The sequence below is a fragment of the Balaenoptera musculus genome, chromosome 9 (genome assembly GCF_009873245.2).
Source record: "Balaenoptera musculus isolate JJ_BM4_2016_0621 chromosome 9, mBalMus1.pri.v3, whole genome shotgun sequence".
In the NCBI taxonomy this organism is placed as follows: domain Eukaryota; kingdom Metazoa; phylum Chordata; class Mammalia; order Artiodactyla; family Balaenopteridae; genus Balaenoptera; species Balaenoptera musculus.
In genome coordinates, this window is record NC_045793.1 from 72,788,810 (window position 1) to 72,806,334 (window position 17,525).

The 17,525-nt window shown below is 35.0% G+C and overlaps 1 protein-coding gene across 1 annotated transcript in view; it reads left to right on the top strand.

Annotated features, from left to right (window-relative positions):
• The window catches only part of HDAC9 (histone deacetylase 9), a 575,085-nt gene that overhangs the window by 249,545 nt on the left and 308,015 nt on the right, over positions 1–17,525 (top strand). Inside the window, exon 19 of the mRNA XM_036862952.1 lies at positions 12,104–12,237. Coding sequence (XP_036718847.1) covers positions 12,104–12,237 — 134 coding nt within the window. The remainder of the gene's footprint in view (positions 1–12,103; positions 12,238–17,525) is intronic.

The following is a 17,525-nucleotide window of genomic DNA, read 5'->3' on the forward strand; positions in this document are numbered from 1 at the left end:
TTATTCTGGCTTTAATCCAAACTTAAATTTCCCCTGTAAGCTACATACTCTTACAATCCACATGGTCTCAAAATTCATTTTAGTATTTCTAACGATCTTTATTTTAGAGGAGAACTCTTAAGGCTTTCATTTGTGGTATGTTTGAAAACAAATTTTTTAAGCATTACATGCCTTTCTTTTGGCTTTTTAATATCTGGTGTAGGTACATCAAGAAAAATCAAGTGGCATTTGAGTCACTTTGAAGTCACATGTTCTTTGAGAATATTTAGCTTTTTTTTTTTTTTTCAAAAGAAAGTCATAAATCTTAAATACTCAGTGGTTGTTCCACTAAAAAGTAAGGAAGAGAAAACAAGTTGTAAGGGTAAGCGATTTGCTTCATGTCATTCTCTAAGAGCTATACATTTTGAAACAACTAAAAAGTTACTCAATACTAAACTCACATAATTTTCAAGGCACAACATTCAAACCTTTACCCTCCATGTGGTCCTCAACAGTCAGCTAGAGTAGCCACACCATCCCCTTTTTGTAAAGAACAAAGCAGTGGTCCAAGGGAAAAATGTGGTCTGAACTCAGTCAGCTGTTGAAAGACGATGTCTCTCGTCCATTTCCTGTGAGAACTTGAATGGACCAAGAAGCGGACTAAGATGCAGTCACTCCCTGGTGGCCCTACAGAGAGCCTGGTTGAGGATATTTCTGGATGCACAAGAAGATGACGCACCTGCTGTAGTGCTAATGAAGAACGTGTATTGTAGAGCCAGGTTGCCACATATTCAAATGAATTTTGTTATATTGGAATATGAGTAATAATATTCAACTTTTATATCGTATTGAATTTAAGAGGTGCTTTTTTTCATTCTATGTAAAGCCAAGGCATGGTGTTTGTATGAGTTCTGATGACTAAGGAAAGGGCAATGTATGTCATTTTCTCTGCCATAGTCTTCCTTTCTACTCAGCTGTTCCTAACAGAGATGAGGCTTGGTCATGGCTCACAACAGACCATTGAGAGTAGATGAGATAATTGTGCTAAGTTTATACCAAATGGGATTTATTGACACAAGAATTTAATGGCAAATAAATTTGATTGGCTTTATCTTTCCCATCACCCAGTAGCATTTAAGGTCTTCTTTCTCCCAACACTAGGTTCCTTTACATATTCTGTGAGTAAATTCTTTCTTTGTAACATTATCTTTTTAAGTCTGTGTCTAATGTGAAGTAGAATTATAGTGCTCAAACTAAACCAATGTTTATGAAAGCCATTACAAATAGTTTAGTTAAAAGAATTTTTAAATTGATGTTTAGTGGGTAGCACATCGTGACAGAAAGTGAAATACATTTGAATATTTCAGTGTGAGAATAGCAAAACTGACCTTTTTTCCTGTTTTTTTTTGGTTTGTTTTTGCTTTTTGTTTTTTAATTAAAGATACTTTCCCTAGTCAGGCAAACTCCCATTAATCCTTCAGGTTTTAGTTTACGTGTTATTTCCTTCATGAAGCCTTGTTCGGCCAGCTAAATCCAAATTAAATCAATTATGATCCCTCATAACAAACTGGATTTTTCGCTGAAAGATTGTAATTATTTATTTTGGGGATTGTGTTCAGATGGGCTCTCTGTGCGGGAAGAGATTGTGTTTTCTCTTCTCTCTAACCCTAGCACATAGGTATATGGCTAGCCCAAGGAGGGTACTCAGTGTATGTACTTACTGTATAATAAACAAATTAATATCTGAATGAAATGAGAGTAAATAGACATGAATTACATGCAGCTACACACAGAAAAGATTATTGGTGTGTTAAGTGAAATTTGGGAGTAACACATATTTTTTTAATTTAAAAAAATGTTCATTGAAAGTAATTTGGTAAATTTGGAAAACTGAAAAGGAGAATCACCTATTATTCTATCACTCAGAGGTAACCATAAGTAAAATATACATTTATTTATTCCAGTATTTTTTCCTCTTCCTATGTGCCTCTCTTTAACAGAGTAAAGAAAAGTTATATGTGTGTTTTTGTTCACATCTGTGTGCACGTGTACATCTGTAAATATGTATATGTGTGTGTGTGTAATCGTGTGTGTGTATGTATATGTGTCTGCATGTGTTTATGTGTGTGTTTTAAGACTTCTCAGAGTAACTAATGTTACCACCTGTATCAGAATGGAGAGATTAATTTCATTTGGGTATATAATCAGTTTTGAAGTTACTGTCCTCAAATATATGTGCTTGAAATTTCTCCTGAAAAACTCCTCCAAAATTTGCTTATCTAATTCTCACTGAAGATGATAAAATAGCTATCTTTTTTATTTAGGAGATTAAATGGACTTGGTCACATATATGTTACAACATATTTATTAACATAAGTTATAGCATATATTTTTAAAGTATATATTGATATACATTAGTTATACATATATGTATATGTATATATATATTTTTTTAATTAAAAAAATTGTTTTGGCTTTTTCATGCCTGAGAAAGTCATCCTATTACCTTCACACACACTTGGACACAGACTTATTGGGGCACATTTTTTGTCTGGAAATGTGGTTAAATGCTCAAGTATTTGACATTCAAGAGGAGAAATCTGAGGTTAGCACTGAAGAGAAGTCGGAGGCCATCTTAGTATGTGTTCCTTTGTGGGCAGCTTGTTCATTCTTTTCTGGTGCCTCATAGTATATTTTCTTTATCCTGTTAATCCAAAAAACAAAACCAAAAAAAAAAACAACCCCAAGTTATCTTTATGATGAGCATTTGCAGTTACATACTCATGTACATTGACTCTTTCTATTTATGGAAAAATTCTTCAATTATTCTGATTATTCAGTTAAATCTGATTTCTTCCTTGAGAACAGTCTTTTTGTTCAGTTTTCTATTCTCTGACCTCCATACTCTCTGTACACCTCTAAGTTTTTACTTAACGGCACTTATCTGGTTTTCTGAAATGTGAATTCCTTTTTTGTTCTCCAGTGTAGGTTTTAATTTTGCCACTATGTATTTAGTTTTCTTGCCATCCTTATTTACCTTACTCATCTTTCTTTTTACTCATTAATTTAGCTTGATTTCTCCTTTTAGCTGTTGGCTGCTATTTTATAGGATCAGTGTCTTTTGACATTTGAGGATCTCAAAAAGTTTCTAAAATCTAATTTTTGTTCCTATAGTAAATCAAATTCACTGATCTAAGTAGTATGAATGATGTTTCCTTTACAGTTTCTGTAGCATATTCTCGTAGGCCCAGTTTTTGTTTTTTTGTTTATTTTCTTCTGCTCACTCAATCTTTTAAAAAAAAATATTTTTTGAAGTATAGTTGATTTACAATTTGGTGTTAATTTCTGCTGTAGAGCACAGTGATTCAGATATGTATTTTCCGACTTTCGTTTCATTATAGTTTATTATCAGATATTGAATGTAGTTTTCTGTGCTATACAGTAGGACCTTGTTGTTTATCTATTTTATGTATAGTAGTTTGTATCTACTAATCCCAAACTCCTAATTTATCCCTCCCCCCACATTTCCCTTTTGGTAATCATAAGTTTGTTTTCTATGTCTGTGAGTCTCTTTCTGTTTTGTAAATAAGTTCATTTCTATCATTTTTTAGATTCCACATATAAGTGATATCGTAAGATATTTGTCTTTGTCTGACTTACTTCAGTTAGTATGATAATCTCTAGGTCTATCCATGTTGCTGAAAATGGCATTTCATTCTTTTTTATGGCTGAGTAATATTCCATTGTGCATATATACACTACATCTTCTTTCTCCATTCATCTGTTGATGGACGTTTAGGTTGCTGCCATGTCTTTGCTGTTGTAAATAGTGCTGCTATGAACATTGGGGTGCATATATCTTTTGGAATTAAAGTTTTATGCAGATATATGCCCAGGAGTGGGATTGCTGGATTGTATGGTAACTCTATTTTTAGTTTTTTGAGGAACCTCCATACTGTTTGCTATAGGGGCTTCACCAATTTACATTCCCACCAATAGTGTAGGAGAGTTCCCTTTTCTCCACACCCTCTCCAGCATTTATTATTTGTAGACCTTTTGTTGATGGCCATTCTGACTGGTGTGAGGTGATAGATACCTCATTGTAGTTTTGATTTGCATTTCTCTAATAATTAGTGATGTTGAGCATCTTTTCATGTGCTTTTTGGCCATCTGGTGTGTCTTCTCTGGAGAAATGTCTGTTTAGATCTTCCACTCATTTTTTGATTTTGTTGTTTGTCTTTTTGATATTGAGCTGCATGAGCTGTTTGCATATTTTGGAGATTAATCCCTTGTTGGTCACTTCATTTACCAATATTTTATCCCATTCTGTGGTTTATCTTGTCGTTCAGTTTATGGTTTCCTTTGCTGTGCTCACTCATTCTTGAAAGCTGGAATGTAGAGTGATCTTTCCAGATATTTGCCAGTAAATACGTAGTGAATTGTGTTTGACTTCACTTTTTGCCAACTTACATACTGGATGAATCTCCTCGGTTATATAGTTGAATGGCAACACTTAATCTAATTCCCAGGTTCTAACAGACTTTCATATAGTGTTAGTTGGAAGCCCTAGGATGGAATTTCTTCCACCCACTTCCTTTTTACCTGCTGATAAGATGATTTACATACACAAACAAATCTAAGCCTTAGAAAATGCTCCTTACGTACTCAGAGGCACAATTTAGCAAGTTTTAAACAATTATTTTTGGATATTTCATTTGCCTGCTGGACAAATCAAGTTTCATACATAATTAAAAATTGTACTATCTGGAGGGAACTTACCTCAACATAATAAAGGCCATATATGACAAACCCACAGTCAACATCGTTCTCAGTGGTGAAAAACTGAAACCATTTCCTCTAAGATCAGGAACAAGACAAGGTTGTCCACTCCCACCACTGTCATTCAACATAGTTTTGGAAGTTTTAGCCACAGCGATCAGCGAAGAAAAAGAAATAAAAGGAATACAAATTGGAAAAGAAGAAGTGAAGCTGTTGCTGTTTGCAGATGACATGATACTATACATAGAGAATCCTAAATATGCTACCAGAAAACTACTAGAGCTAATCAATGATTAGTAAAGTAGCAGGATACAAAATTAATGCACAGAAATCTCTTGCATTCTTATACGCTAATGATGAAAAAATCTGAAAGAGAAATTAAGGAAACACTCCCATTTACCATTGCAACAAAAAGAATAAAATACCTAGGAATAAACCTACCTAAGGAGACAAAAGACCTGTATGCAGAAAACTATAAGACACTGATGAAAGAAATTAAAGATGATACAAACAGATGGAGAGATATACCATGTTCTTGGATTCGAAGAATCAACATTGTGAAAATGACTATACTACCCAAAGCAATTTACAGATTCAATGCAATCCCTGTGAAACTACCAATGGCATTTTTCACAGAAATAGAACAAAAAATTTCACAATCTGTATGGAAACACAAAAGACCCCGAATAGCCAAAGCAATCTTGAGAAGGAAAAACGTAGCTGGAGGAATCAGGCTCCCAGACTTCAGACTATACTACAGAGCTACAGTAATCAAGGCAGTATGGTACTGGCACAAAAACAGAAATATAGATCAATGGAACAGGATAGAAAGCCCAGAGATAAACCCACACACATATGGTCACCTTATTTTTGATAAAGGAGGCAAGAATATACAATGGAGAAAAGACAGCCTCTTCAATAAGTGGTGCTGGGAAAACTGGACAGCTACATGTAAAAGAATGAAATTAGAACACTCCCCAACACCATATACAAAAATAAACTCAAAATGGATTAAAGGCCTAAATGTAAGTCCAGACACTATTAAACTCTTAGAGGAAAACATAGGCAGAACGCTCTATGATGTAAATCACAGCAAGATCCTTTTTGACCCACCTTCTAGAGAAATGGAAATAAAAACAAAAATAAACAAATGGGACCTAATGAAACTTCAAAGCTTTTGCACAGCAAAGGAAACCATAAAGAAGACGAAAAGACAACCCTCAGAATGGGAGAAAATATTTGCAAACAAAGCAACTGACAAAGGATTAATCTCCAAAGTTTACAAACAGCTCATGCAGCTCGACATCAAAAAAACAAACAACCCAATCCAAAAATGGGCAGAAGACCTAAATAGACATTTCTCCAAAGAAGATATACAGATCACCAACAAACACATGAAAGGATACTCAACATCACTGATCATTAGAGAAATGCAAATCAAAACTACAATGAGGTATCACCTCACACCAGTCAGAATGGCCATCATCAGAAATCTACAAACGATAAATGCTGGAGAGGGTGTGGAGAAAAGGGAATCCCCTTGCGCTGTTGGTGGGAATGTAAATTGATACAGCCTCTATGGAGAACAGTATGGAGGTGCCTTAAAAAACTAAAAATAGAACTACCATACGACCCAGCAATCCCACTACTGGGCATATACCCTGAGAAAACCATAATTCAAAAAGAGTCATGTACCACAGTGTTCATTGCAGCTCTATTTACAATAGCCAGGACATGGAAGCAACCTAAGTGTTCATCGGCAGATGAATGGATAAAGAAGATGTGGCACATATATGCAATGGAGTATTACTCAGCCATAAAAAGAGACGAAATTGAGTTATTTGTAGTGAGGTGGATTGACCTAGAGTCTGTCATACAGAGTGAAGTAAGTCAGAAAGAGAAAAACAAATATCATATGCTAACACATATATATGGAATCAAAAAAAAATGTTATGAAGAACCTAGGGGCAGGACAGGAATAAAGACGCAGACGTAGAGAATGGACCTGAGGACACGGGGAAGGGTAAGGGTAAGCTGGGATGAAGTGAGAGAGTGATATGGACATATATACACTACCAAATGTAAAATCGATAGCTAGTGGGAAGCAGCCACATAGCACAGGGAGATCAGCTCGGTGCTTTGTGACCACCTAGAGGGGTGGGATAGGGAGGATGGGAGGGAGACGCAAGAGGGAGGAGATATGGGGATGTATGTATATGTATAGCTGATTCACTTTGTTATAAAGCAGAAACTAACACACCTTTGTAAAGCAATTATACTCCAATAAAGATGTTTAAAAAAATTTTTGTACTATCTGGTACTTTGATTTAAGTGTTCCTGTTAAAAGATATTATAACAAATAATTCAGGTATTAGAATGTAAAGAGTATAGTAGAAATAGAAAAAAACTAGGCAGGATAAACCTTATGGATAGATTAGAATGATGGATAGAAAGTATAACAGCTGCTGTGGGTATGACTTAGAGGTTATTAGAAATGACCCTTACTTCAAAATAGCTCCATGTATCCATTTTAGTAATTCTACCAATTGCAAGCCATTTTTTAAAGATTTTTTTTTTATTTTTAAAAGGTCATCTTTGACCTCCCAGCCCCGTATTTTTGTTTCTTCCTTACCATACAGAGTCTTAAAAAAACATGTCATAAAAGTATATTCGTAAGTACCTCACCTTTACTGCTAGATCATAAGTTAAATGTAATAAAATGAAGTTGCTGGTACCTGGATCATTGTGAGCGTTCAATGACTGTTTACTGAACCTGCGTCTTTTAGGAAAGATATTATGTTATATATATTTGTGTAGTGCTTGGTTCAGTTCTTTGGCCCTGAAAAGTGTTTAATATGTGTTGTTGAGCAAATCCTTAGGAAGGTGTGAAACCTCAGACATTAACCAGAAAAGCAATGTGAAGTTGAATGTTAAGAACTTGTGATCAGGATTAGGAGTTCTAGGTCTAAAGATTCTAGACTCAACTTTCCTAATAGACCAAGGTGGACTCAGCCTCGCAATCATATAAGATTGGGCATAAACCTGAAGATATGAATGGTTTCTATGACTAAATAATGACTTAACTACACGCAGTGATTAAGGAAAGGGAAAGATGCTGCACTTTGCGCTTCCTCATTTAATAAAACTGAAAGCCAGAGAAAGCACAAAGTCCAAGCTTATCTAAAAAAAATATCAAAAAATTTTAACAGTTTTTTTTGGTAGAAAATAAACTACTAGAGTTTAAAATTCAGGTAAAGCGTTTATGTTAAGACTCTTTTGTGTATTTTCTTAAAACCTAATTTTAACTCTTGTCCCATTGATTGAGAGAGATTGATCCATTGGCTTATGTTGTAAGTGGCAACCAGTGGGGCAGAAAGGGTCAAAGAAAAGTAGAATTCCATATGAATCCCGAAGAGAAGAGCAGGCTTGTTTCTCACCCTATAAGTTTTTGTTACTGGAAAAAAAGGAAAAAAGAGAGAGGAAAAGAATGGAGATGAAGGATGAGGTTAAGTCTCACCTTGCAGTCTACCTGTTAACACCTCTTTGCTAGGTCATTAAGATGAGTAAGTGGAGGTTTGGGGTTCCAGACTTTATTTATTTTCTCTTAAATTCAAATGTCTCTCCAAGAGTTCCTGGACTTTGTATTATAATCTCCAGATACTTGACAATAAATTTCAGCTACCATAACCTGTTTAATAATTTTTTTTTTGACAGTGGCTTATGGAGAAAATTTTGTTAAAAGAGGAATGGTTAATGTGGAGGTGAAGTTAGATATGTCAAGAGATGAAATAGTGAAAAAAAATAAGCAACTTAATGATTAGAATCTCTACTTTTAAAGAATATGTTTTCAAAATGAGGGAAATACTGTATTTTATGTTTTCATGTTAATCATTAATATATCCTTTATGCAGTGCAAAACTGGTTGAAAATATGTTAAATAGTTCCTGTTATGTAGTAGCAACTCATAAATAAATACTTGATATATCTGAACTGTGGAGACATGTCTTATATATCATTGTAGTTTTTTAAAATAAATTTATTTATTTATTTTTGGCTGCATTGGGTTTTTGTTGCTGTGCGTGGGCTTTCTCTAGTTGCGGCGAGCGGGGGCTACTCTTCGTTGCGGTGCGTGGTCTTCTCATTGCGGTGGCTTCTCTTGTTGTGGAGCACGGGCTCTAGGTGTGCGGGCTTCAGTATTTGTGGCACACGGGCTTCAGTAGTTGTGGCTCACGGGCTTAGTTGCTCCGCGGCATGTGGGATCTTCCTGGACCAGGGTTTGAACCCATGTCCCCTGCATTGGCAGGCGGATTCTTAACCACTGCGCAACCAGGGAAGTCCCTATCATTGTATTTTTAATGTCACTTTTTATGCCTGCTTCCTTTTTTTTTCCTGCCTTGCCTCTTGTCTCCCTTTTGAGTTTATTTAAAAATATTTATTCATCTCTTTTTTATGCAAAATGCCATGTAGAAATATAATGAGTAAAATAAATGCCTGTATTAGAGGCACTTGCCAGTTGGAAAATAAGGCACATAAAATAAAAGGTAGAACATTAAAGAAATAAGGCTATAAAATCTTCAATAGTCCAATGAGGTCCACCAAGTAGGTTCATCAAGGAGGTCTTTATAATGGAGATATCTGACTTAGTTCTTGCATCAATCCATTGATTTATGTTTTTCATTCATTTATTAAAAGTACTTTTGAGGATCTACTATATTCCAAGCATGGTTTACAGACACGAAAAGTTCAGAGGTAAACAATACAACTCTAGTCTGTGTTTTCATAGATCTGACCAGATAGTAAAGAAAATATACAATTAACAATATTATATAACAGTTACAGAATTGTGCTAAATGTTCCGAGGAAGACCTAGAAGAACTAGTAGAGCATATAGTAGGAGATCTAATTTAGAGATCCCAGGGCATGCTTTATTGAGGAAGTGACATTAAAACAATTTTGAAGAATGAATAGGTATAAGCCAAATGAAGGCTAGAGTTATGGGGGCAGGAAGCAAGAATTTTTGGCATAAATGGGATAGCATGTATGACGATCCTAAGGCTGGTATGATTTTGAGTCTTTTGAGGACTGGAAGGTAAACCTTTGTGGGAGAAATAGAGATCAAGTGAGGGAAGAGTATGAGATGAAGCTGGAGAGGTGGGGAAGGGCCTATCTATGCTGCCTTGAGAAATTTTAACCTCATCTGTGAAGTCACCAAAGGGTTTAAGCAAAGGTAGCTACTGTTAAATGCCAAATAGAATAGAGTGAAAGTCAGATAGCCAGTTACAAGGCTATCTCAGGAGTTCAGATTAAAGATAATAGTACCTTGGATTTTGTATGGTTTTGGCATTGGAGTTAAGAAGAGAGTGATTCAGTATGTATCTTCCAGGGAAAATAGACAATACGTGTTGGTTCATTGGAGAGGGAGTGTCAAGAGGACTGTAAGATTTCTTCTGTGAGCAATGGTGGATTATGATATCCTTTACTGAAATGAGGAACAGTGTGTGAAGTTTAAGATTATGAGCTCAAATCTATGATAGTCTTACTTTATGAAAACAAATGCAGATTTTGGAGGGGCAATTTAGACAAGTGTGCAAGTGTACCGCTCAGAAGGGAGATCAGCACTGAAGATGAAAATTTGAGAGTTAAGGGCACAAGGAGGGATTTTGAAGCCATTGTGTCTTAAGAATCGATGTTACGCATCAAGAGGGTATCATGCTGAGTGAAACACGTCAGACAGAGAAAGACAAATACCCTATAATCTAAAATCTATATGTTTAGATCTGGAATCTAAGAAACAAAACAAAATGAAAACAGACTCAAATGTGTAGTTGCCAGAGGGAAGGGGGTTGGAGAGTTGGGCCAAATAGGTGAAGGGGATTAAGAGGTACAAACCTCCAGTTATAAATAAGCCACAGGGGTGTAATACACAGCATAAAGGATATGGTCAAAAATATTGTAATAACTTTGTATGGGGACAGATGGTTACTAGACTTACTGTGGTGATCATTTTGTAATGTATGCAAATGTCAAATCACTATGTAGTACACCTTAAACTAACATAATATTGTATGTCAGCTATATTTCAATTAATAGAAAAGAGTGGATGTTATTTGGGCCAGCAAAATGATATTTTTTCCTGGACATAATTTTTGCCACATGGTTCCAAATACACATGTCATTCTGCTGCATGATTTTAATACAGTCAGGGACAAGTATTTTCCCCTCTTGAGTAACAGGGACAAGTATCTTCCCCTCTTGAGTAACATTCCTCTAACACAATAATATAAGGGAGAATAAAATGCATTAATTGAACCTACTTTATAACGCTAATTGCTTGTATAGTATCTGTTCTTGAATAGGTATTTAGAAATTTCTTATAATGGGTTCTTCTGCCCTCACTCCATGCCCCCAGAGAATGTATTTTGATGGTAATTTATTGGAATATTTGATTGGTTAAATAATTTCTTATGTCAGGCAATTTTGTAAATAACATGTTCCCCCCCACCGAGGAATCGGGTTAAGGGTGGAAACCTTTTTATAATAAATATTATCTAATTTGTTGCTTTAAAGAGCCCTACTTTATATATCCCTAATTGTTCATTTCATCAAATGTTTATAAAATCTTCCCCATCAAAGGGTCTAACTGAAATATGAAATGTGTTAACTCATGATAATTTAAAAGCAGAGTTTGTTAAGTATCTATGTGATCTCTACTAAAGGTATTGCAGCTGACTTACTCATTTTTTAAAAGAAACACTTCAGTGTTCCACAATCTATATTACAGATTTTATTTTATTATAAAATAAGAAGAAACTCTTTCTGCATAACTTTGAAGAAATTGATAAGCAGAATAGGCAAGCAGTTGGAAACTCTTCCAGTTTATTACAGATGTAACATGATCTAAAGTAAGGCTAGAATTACTCTTGAAATAAATTCACAATTTAAAGAGTCAGCTCATTTTGTGGCTTCACTGATAAAATTGAAACCTCTACTGAATTGAATTATCTGTCTAAAAATGCTTCATAATGATTTAAGATACTGGTAAAATTACAGTATTTTTTGAAACCTGAAGTTTCTTAAGTATCACCATCTTTATTACTTTACTACTGAGTAAGCTAGGGTCTGAGTACTGATTAATCCATGAGTTGACTTCTTTGCATATATATCCAGATCCATAGAACTAAATAGCTCTGTGTGCTTCCTGGGAATTTGTGGATATGTATTATTTCTCTATTTGTAAATTTATTTGGAAAAGAATGCCTTTTTTGGAGTAATCATATTGTCATGTAACTTGTATCATTCCTTTGTATCATTACTCATCTTGTGCTGTGTTTTCTTTGTCCTGAAGGAATTGCCTATGATCCTCTGATGCTGAAACACCAGTGCATTTGTGGCAATTCCACCACCCACCCTGAGCATGCTGGACGCATACAGAGCATCTGGTCACGGCTGCAAGAAACTGGGTTGCTAAATAAATGTGAGGTAATCCTGAATTGGCCACACTCTTTTACTTACTTAAATAAATCATGTAAAGAGGCCAGTATTCAATTGGGTAGGTGTAGAAAAATGTTAACTCTGTAGTACAAACACCATGATTGATGAACCATCGTAGACATTAGTAGCATAGAACTTATAACCTGACACTGGGCTGGGCACACAGTGGGTGCTCAGTCTATGTTGATGGACTGAGCAGCTGCCTGATGTATGTGCTATTACTGCAGCGTTTTTCTGTACACACGGTAGTATTCTAGGTATCATTTATTGAGTTAATTTTCTGAGAAACTCTTCGCAAACTGTTAAGTGCTAAGTAGTTGTTATTTCTTGTTATAAGCGATACTCTGAACTGACGTATATGCCGATTTTGCCTCATGGAAATGAATAGTTTTAAAAGATTAACTGTCTTCTTATGAAGAAAAGTCACTTCTTTTTATTGATGTTTAGATTCATTTCTGTAGATTCTTGGTGAGTCTCATTTTTTATTTAGAAAAATTTGTCTCTTTAGGCTTTCAAAAGTTAAAAGTAAAAATGTTATCAGGTCAAAAAGACTCCCATTGTCAAATCTGCAGACTATATAACAATGAGCAGTTGTTTGATTTAGTTGCTGTAAATGTCCAAAGTTGCTTAAGATCCAGTAACAGTCTATATTTGAGTCTAAAACGTTTTTAAAAGAAAAATATCCCCCATGTGTTTTCTTACATTACCTTAACATTTATTGATCAAAAGCACTTTTTCTTGGGTCTATATTCTGTTCCAGATGTGTTCTAGGGACTAGAATTATGGAATTTCACAAGACAAACATGGTCCCTATTCTTAGAGACTGATAATTTAACATGTTGCAGAACATATTTGGTTCTGTTATCCTTCTTTATAGAGCAATGAAGGGAATCTAACTAGTTCTTACCAGTTTGGGAAAAAAGTAAATGGATAATACTGATATTTTGACCATAGTTAAGTCACAAGGAAACTAATACATTGAAACCATATTAAATTCACTATACTTTGATAAAATAAAGACAATCTTTTGTGACTACTTTTGAGTTATTTGAGTTAACTGATTTTGACAATCGAAAATGTAGTCAATAAAATTCTATTCAAAGCCAATTTACTTTAAAGTGAACCTGTAAAATATTTCAGTTGAAACAGAGGTGCCAAAGCAGACAGACTGTTTCTTAGAGTCAAGTGCACTTGCCACTATTTGATAGCAGGAGCTAATTCAGTCTGATCTTTCTTCTCTGCAAAGTACTAAAAATAACTGACTTTTGAAGATGCAAACTCATTCATTCATTCATTGTGTTCATTTCTAAGGATAAATTATTTTCTTTATTGATTTTCTCTTTTGAAGGTGAACTATCTATCTCATCTTACAGGGGAATTAAACGGTCATTTTCTTTACATCAAAATATAGATAATGTCGATGGGTCATTCAGCAGTTGGGATTGTGAATGAATACGTCAGAGCAGTGTGTACAGACTTAGTTTCAGCAGTTTTATTATGTGTTGATAATAGAATTATCAAATGTTTTTCATATGTAGAGTTCTGCTTTTGATTAAATGTATCCTTTACCTAGAAACCCCAAAGTGAAGGAATTTCAGCTAGATTTATTTCTCTGGTTCTTTGCTGAGTGAAAGTCTATTATTCATATTTTGCCACTAGCATCCATATTATATGGCAGAAGGCTTTCATATTCTTTGGTAAATTTTAGAGTTATCTTCAAGGTTTCCATGTTTTTGATAATGCAGTTTGGAAGCCAAACCACTCTATTGTCTGCACAATCCTATATGGAGCCGGTAAAGTAAACCATCAAGGAGACTTACTTGTGGTAGACTAGCCTTAATGGATATTTATTCAGGAGAATGTTCCTGTCTCACCTTCGCATCTACTGTAGATGTTTTCTAGCTTGGCTATCTCTCTTTACTTTTGCAAGCTGAGGCATTGCTGTTTACATTTTTTCACTTTCAAGTCTTTGTTATATCCTGAAGCCCTGCCCCAACTGCTCCAAATTAGCAGTGCCTGATCACAGCCTCAAATGCATTGTTAGTTTGTGATATCCCTTAAATCTGTTACCTGAAGGAACACTATTTATGAACGGAGCAAAGTGCAGAAGTAAATGGAATGTAGTATGGTTCACACTGGTCTTAAAATTTAAAAGTCTATTATCCCTTTGTGATCAGTCTTCTTTTTCAGTTCCTGGTACATCACATTATTTTAGTCTTGTATTATTTGAAACCATGAAATTCAGTTTATACAACAGCACTGCTGATGTGACATCAGACCCAGGATGAAATGTTAGAAGAACAGTGGGCACCCCACAGTTGAGTGAGAATGAGTGAGTCTATTCCAGTCCAGTCAGCAAATATGAGTCTCTCTAGCAAACAGTCACACAATTAACAAATAACGCACTTGAAAGCCCAGATTGGCAGATCGGCTCTTAATGAAGACCAATCACAAAAGTCTGATCCAAAACTTTAAAAATGCAAACAGAACACTCTTTTTCCTAACATAGTTTAAGAGCAGTTCAGCAGGTGTTTGCTTTCCTAAGTGATGGAATTGTTGCCCATATTATTTATTTGCTCCTGTGTTATCAAAACATCTATGACTTATGCTGACCTAATCCAAAACATGCCATAGAATTTCACTGGGACAGGAGGTAAGGAGTCTCAATTCTGCTGGCGTACAGAGAAAAAAATACTTTCCTCAGCCAATGGAGTAGTCAATGTTGCAATTAAACAATGATCATGATAGAAAAGATGGCAATTTTAAAACATTAAAAGGGCTTCTTTGTTTTTAAACAATAGTCTGATCCACAAATCAAACTTATGTATCGTTTCAATTCATTTATCAATGTAGAAAATTAATCAAAATGGATTCCTTCAAAGGTTATTGTTCAGTGTTAGAGTGACCTTAGTCCTGCCATTAATTATCTGTGTACTTTTGTCAAATCATTTAACCTTAGTGATCTTTGGTTTTCCCATATGTAAGCTGAGGGTGTTAAGCAGGATATTTGCTAGTATCTTTCAGCTCTAAGATCATATGAAATTAGATGCCTGAGAAGTTAATTTGGAGCATAACACTTTCTTTGGTTAAGAGTAGACAAAATTTTTAGGATGTTTCGTAAACATATTGCTTTTAGTTTGTAAGCTATAGTGTAAATTGGCTGTGATTACAGTCCTGATTGGCAGCCAGAGAAAACATTAGTCCTTATTATATTAGATTACAGTGGTTACCTGGGTTAACTTCTTTTGGCATGACGTGGCACTGATTTAAAAAAATTGAAGTAGTTATTAGTCCCTCATGCCAACACCATTTAATTGTTTCCCCTATTGAATCATTCACACTGAGTTTAGTGATTCTGTTGGGAGTAAAAGGCAAAACCAGCAGCTTTCTTGTCACCATAAGAAATGGGTCTGGAGGGGTCATTTGGTGTCCTCTTTGGGAATAAGCTCTTGGATTAGGTAGCCAGGTTTCTGAAGTGTGTGTGCCCCTGAAGAAAAAGATGTGCTCTTCTGTGCTTAAAAAATTGCAGAGGTTGACCCATCATCTGTTAGAAATGCACTTGCAGTTGTTTTTCCAGAAGTGCTCATAACTCTCGGCCCCACCAAGCCACCCACAGACATTTGCTTGCTCTCACATTTGTTTTGAGAATAATAACATTTTATAATGCTTTTGTTGGATTACACATTATATGGAATTTGCATTGCCTCTTTGTGACTAATATTGAATAACTTTGTTTCCCTTAATTCATAAGTAAAAACCATAAGCAACATACTGGTGCTGAAATGTTTAACTCCTTTATTCAAGTGCCAACACAAAGTAATTACAAAACAATTCTGGGACACAGAACCAAGCTACTGTTGCCCCTTCTGGGCCTTCTCAGCCATTCCAATGAAAAAAGTGGAGAGCAGGTTTAGTGTAAAATCTTAAGATGCCAAGGAGCTCAGGGATAGGGTCCCCAGCACACTTTCCTGCACACACAAGTGATTTTTAAAACACCTTTTGTAAATCTAAATGAGGAAATATAGTACTCTTTTGAGAAACTCAATTTTGAAGTGTGCAAGTTTTCTGACTTGAAGGTTACAAAGTACTAAATATTGCAAGTTAATGGAAATTCAATTAAACATTTGTTTTATGGACTAATCTAACTAGATGGCAGCACATAACAGCTTACTGTTTTGTTTAGTTTGCAAAAAACTTGTGTGTGTGTGCTTGTGTCTTAGAATCTAACCAGAAAGCAATAAGAAACTCAAACAGGGAATCTTGTGAATTGTCTCTAAAGGATATGGCAGTTATGGAAAGAAGTACAAATGATCTAGATGTGATGAGTAAACCAAGGCGTCATTATTCTGAGAGAAATTTGTATAACCCAGTAGAGTGGACCCTGGCAGATAAATAACATTAAAAATACCCATACAGCCCATAATCAGAATTAAGATGATTTGGAATTTTTTGTTTTGATTTTGATTTCTGCAAAAAAAAAAAAAAAAAAAAAAAGGAAGAATTAATGTGGAAAACAACCAATAAAAGGAAGTAAGACAGGCTGCCCTTCTGAGTCCATTTGGAAAGTGATACAGGATTTTTTTTTTAAACAGCAGCATTAAAACTTATTAGCAAAAAAATGACTAGCTATATGGATTTGAACTATCTGAAAGTTGTTGTGCTAAAGTAACAAAATATTTATTGTGACAAATCTGTTTCATATGTGATTATTATAAAAAAAATGCTTCAACCCAAATCAGTAAAATGTTCATTACAATGTTTAAAAAAATAATTGCAACATAGGAGATTCAGTTGCATAAAAATTGTGAAAATTGAGCCAGTTACACTGAGGCATAACATTTTTTTCTTACTTTCTGATGAGCATGATGGTTTGAAATGAGTGGACATAAAACTGGAAAAAAAATACATAGTACATACGCTTTTTACCACCCAGACATTTGTTACTGAATGGACTTGCTGTTTTCTGAAGTACTTTTGAAATTATTCTATGCCCTGAAATATTTGTAAATAAATTGTAATGACTGAATCAAGCAGTATTACATGCAAGTAGATGGCACTTGTCATTTTGAAGATCAGATAAACTTTTTTTTTTTTTACTCTCCAACCTTCTCTCTGCCAACCATTTATTTTAACTATTCCATAGTCCCAAATGTTGGTTAGTACAGGGTCAGTATCTTGGATTCACTTATGAGCAGGAAGAATGGACAGCTCTCTCTAACATGTGGTTCTTGACCTAGGTTGCCCATTAAAATCTACTGGGTGGTTGTCAGTTTCTA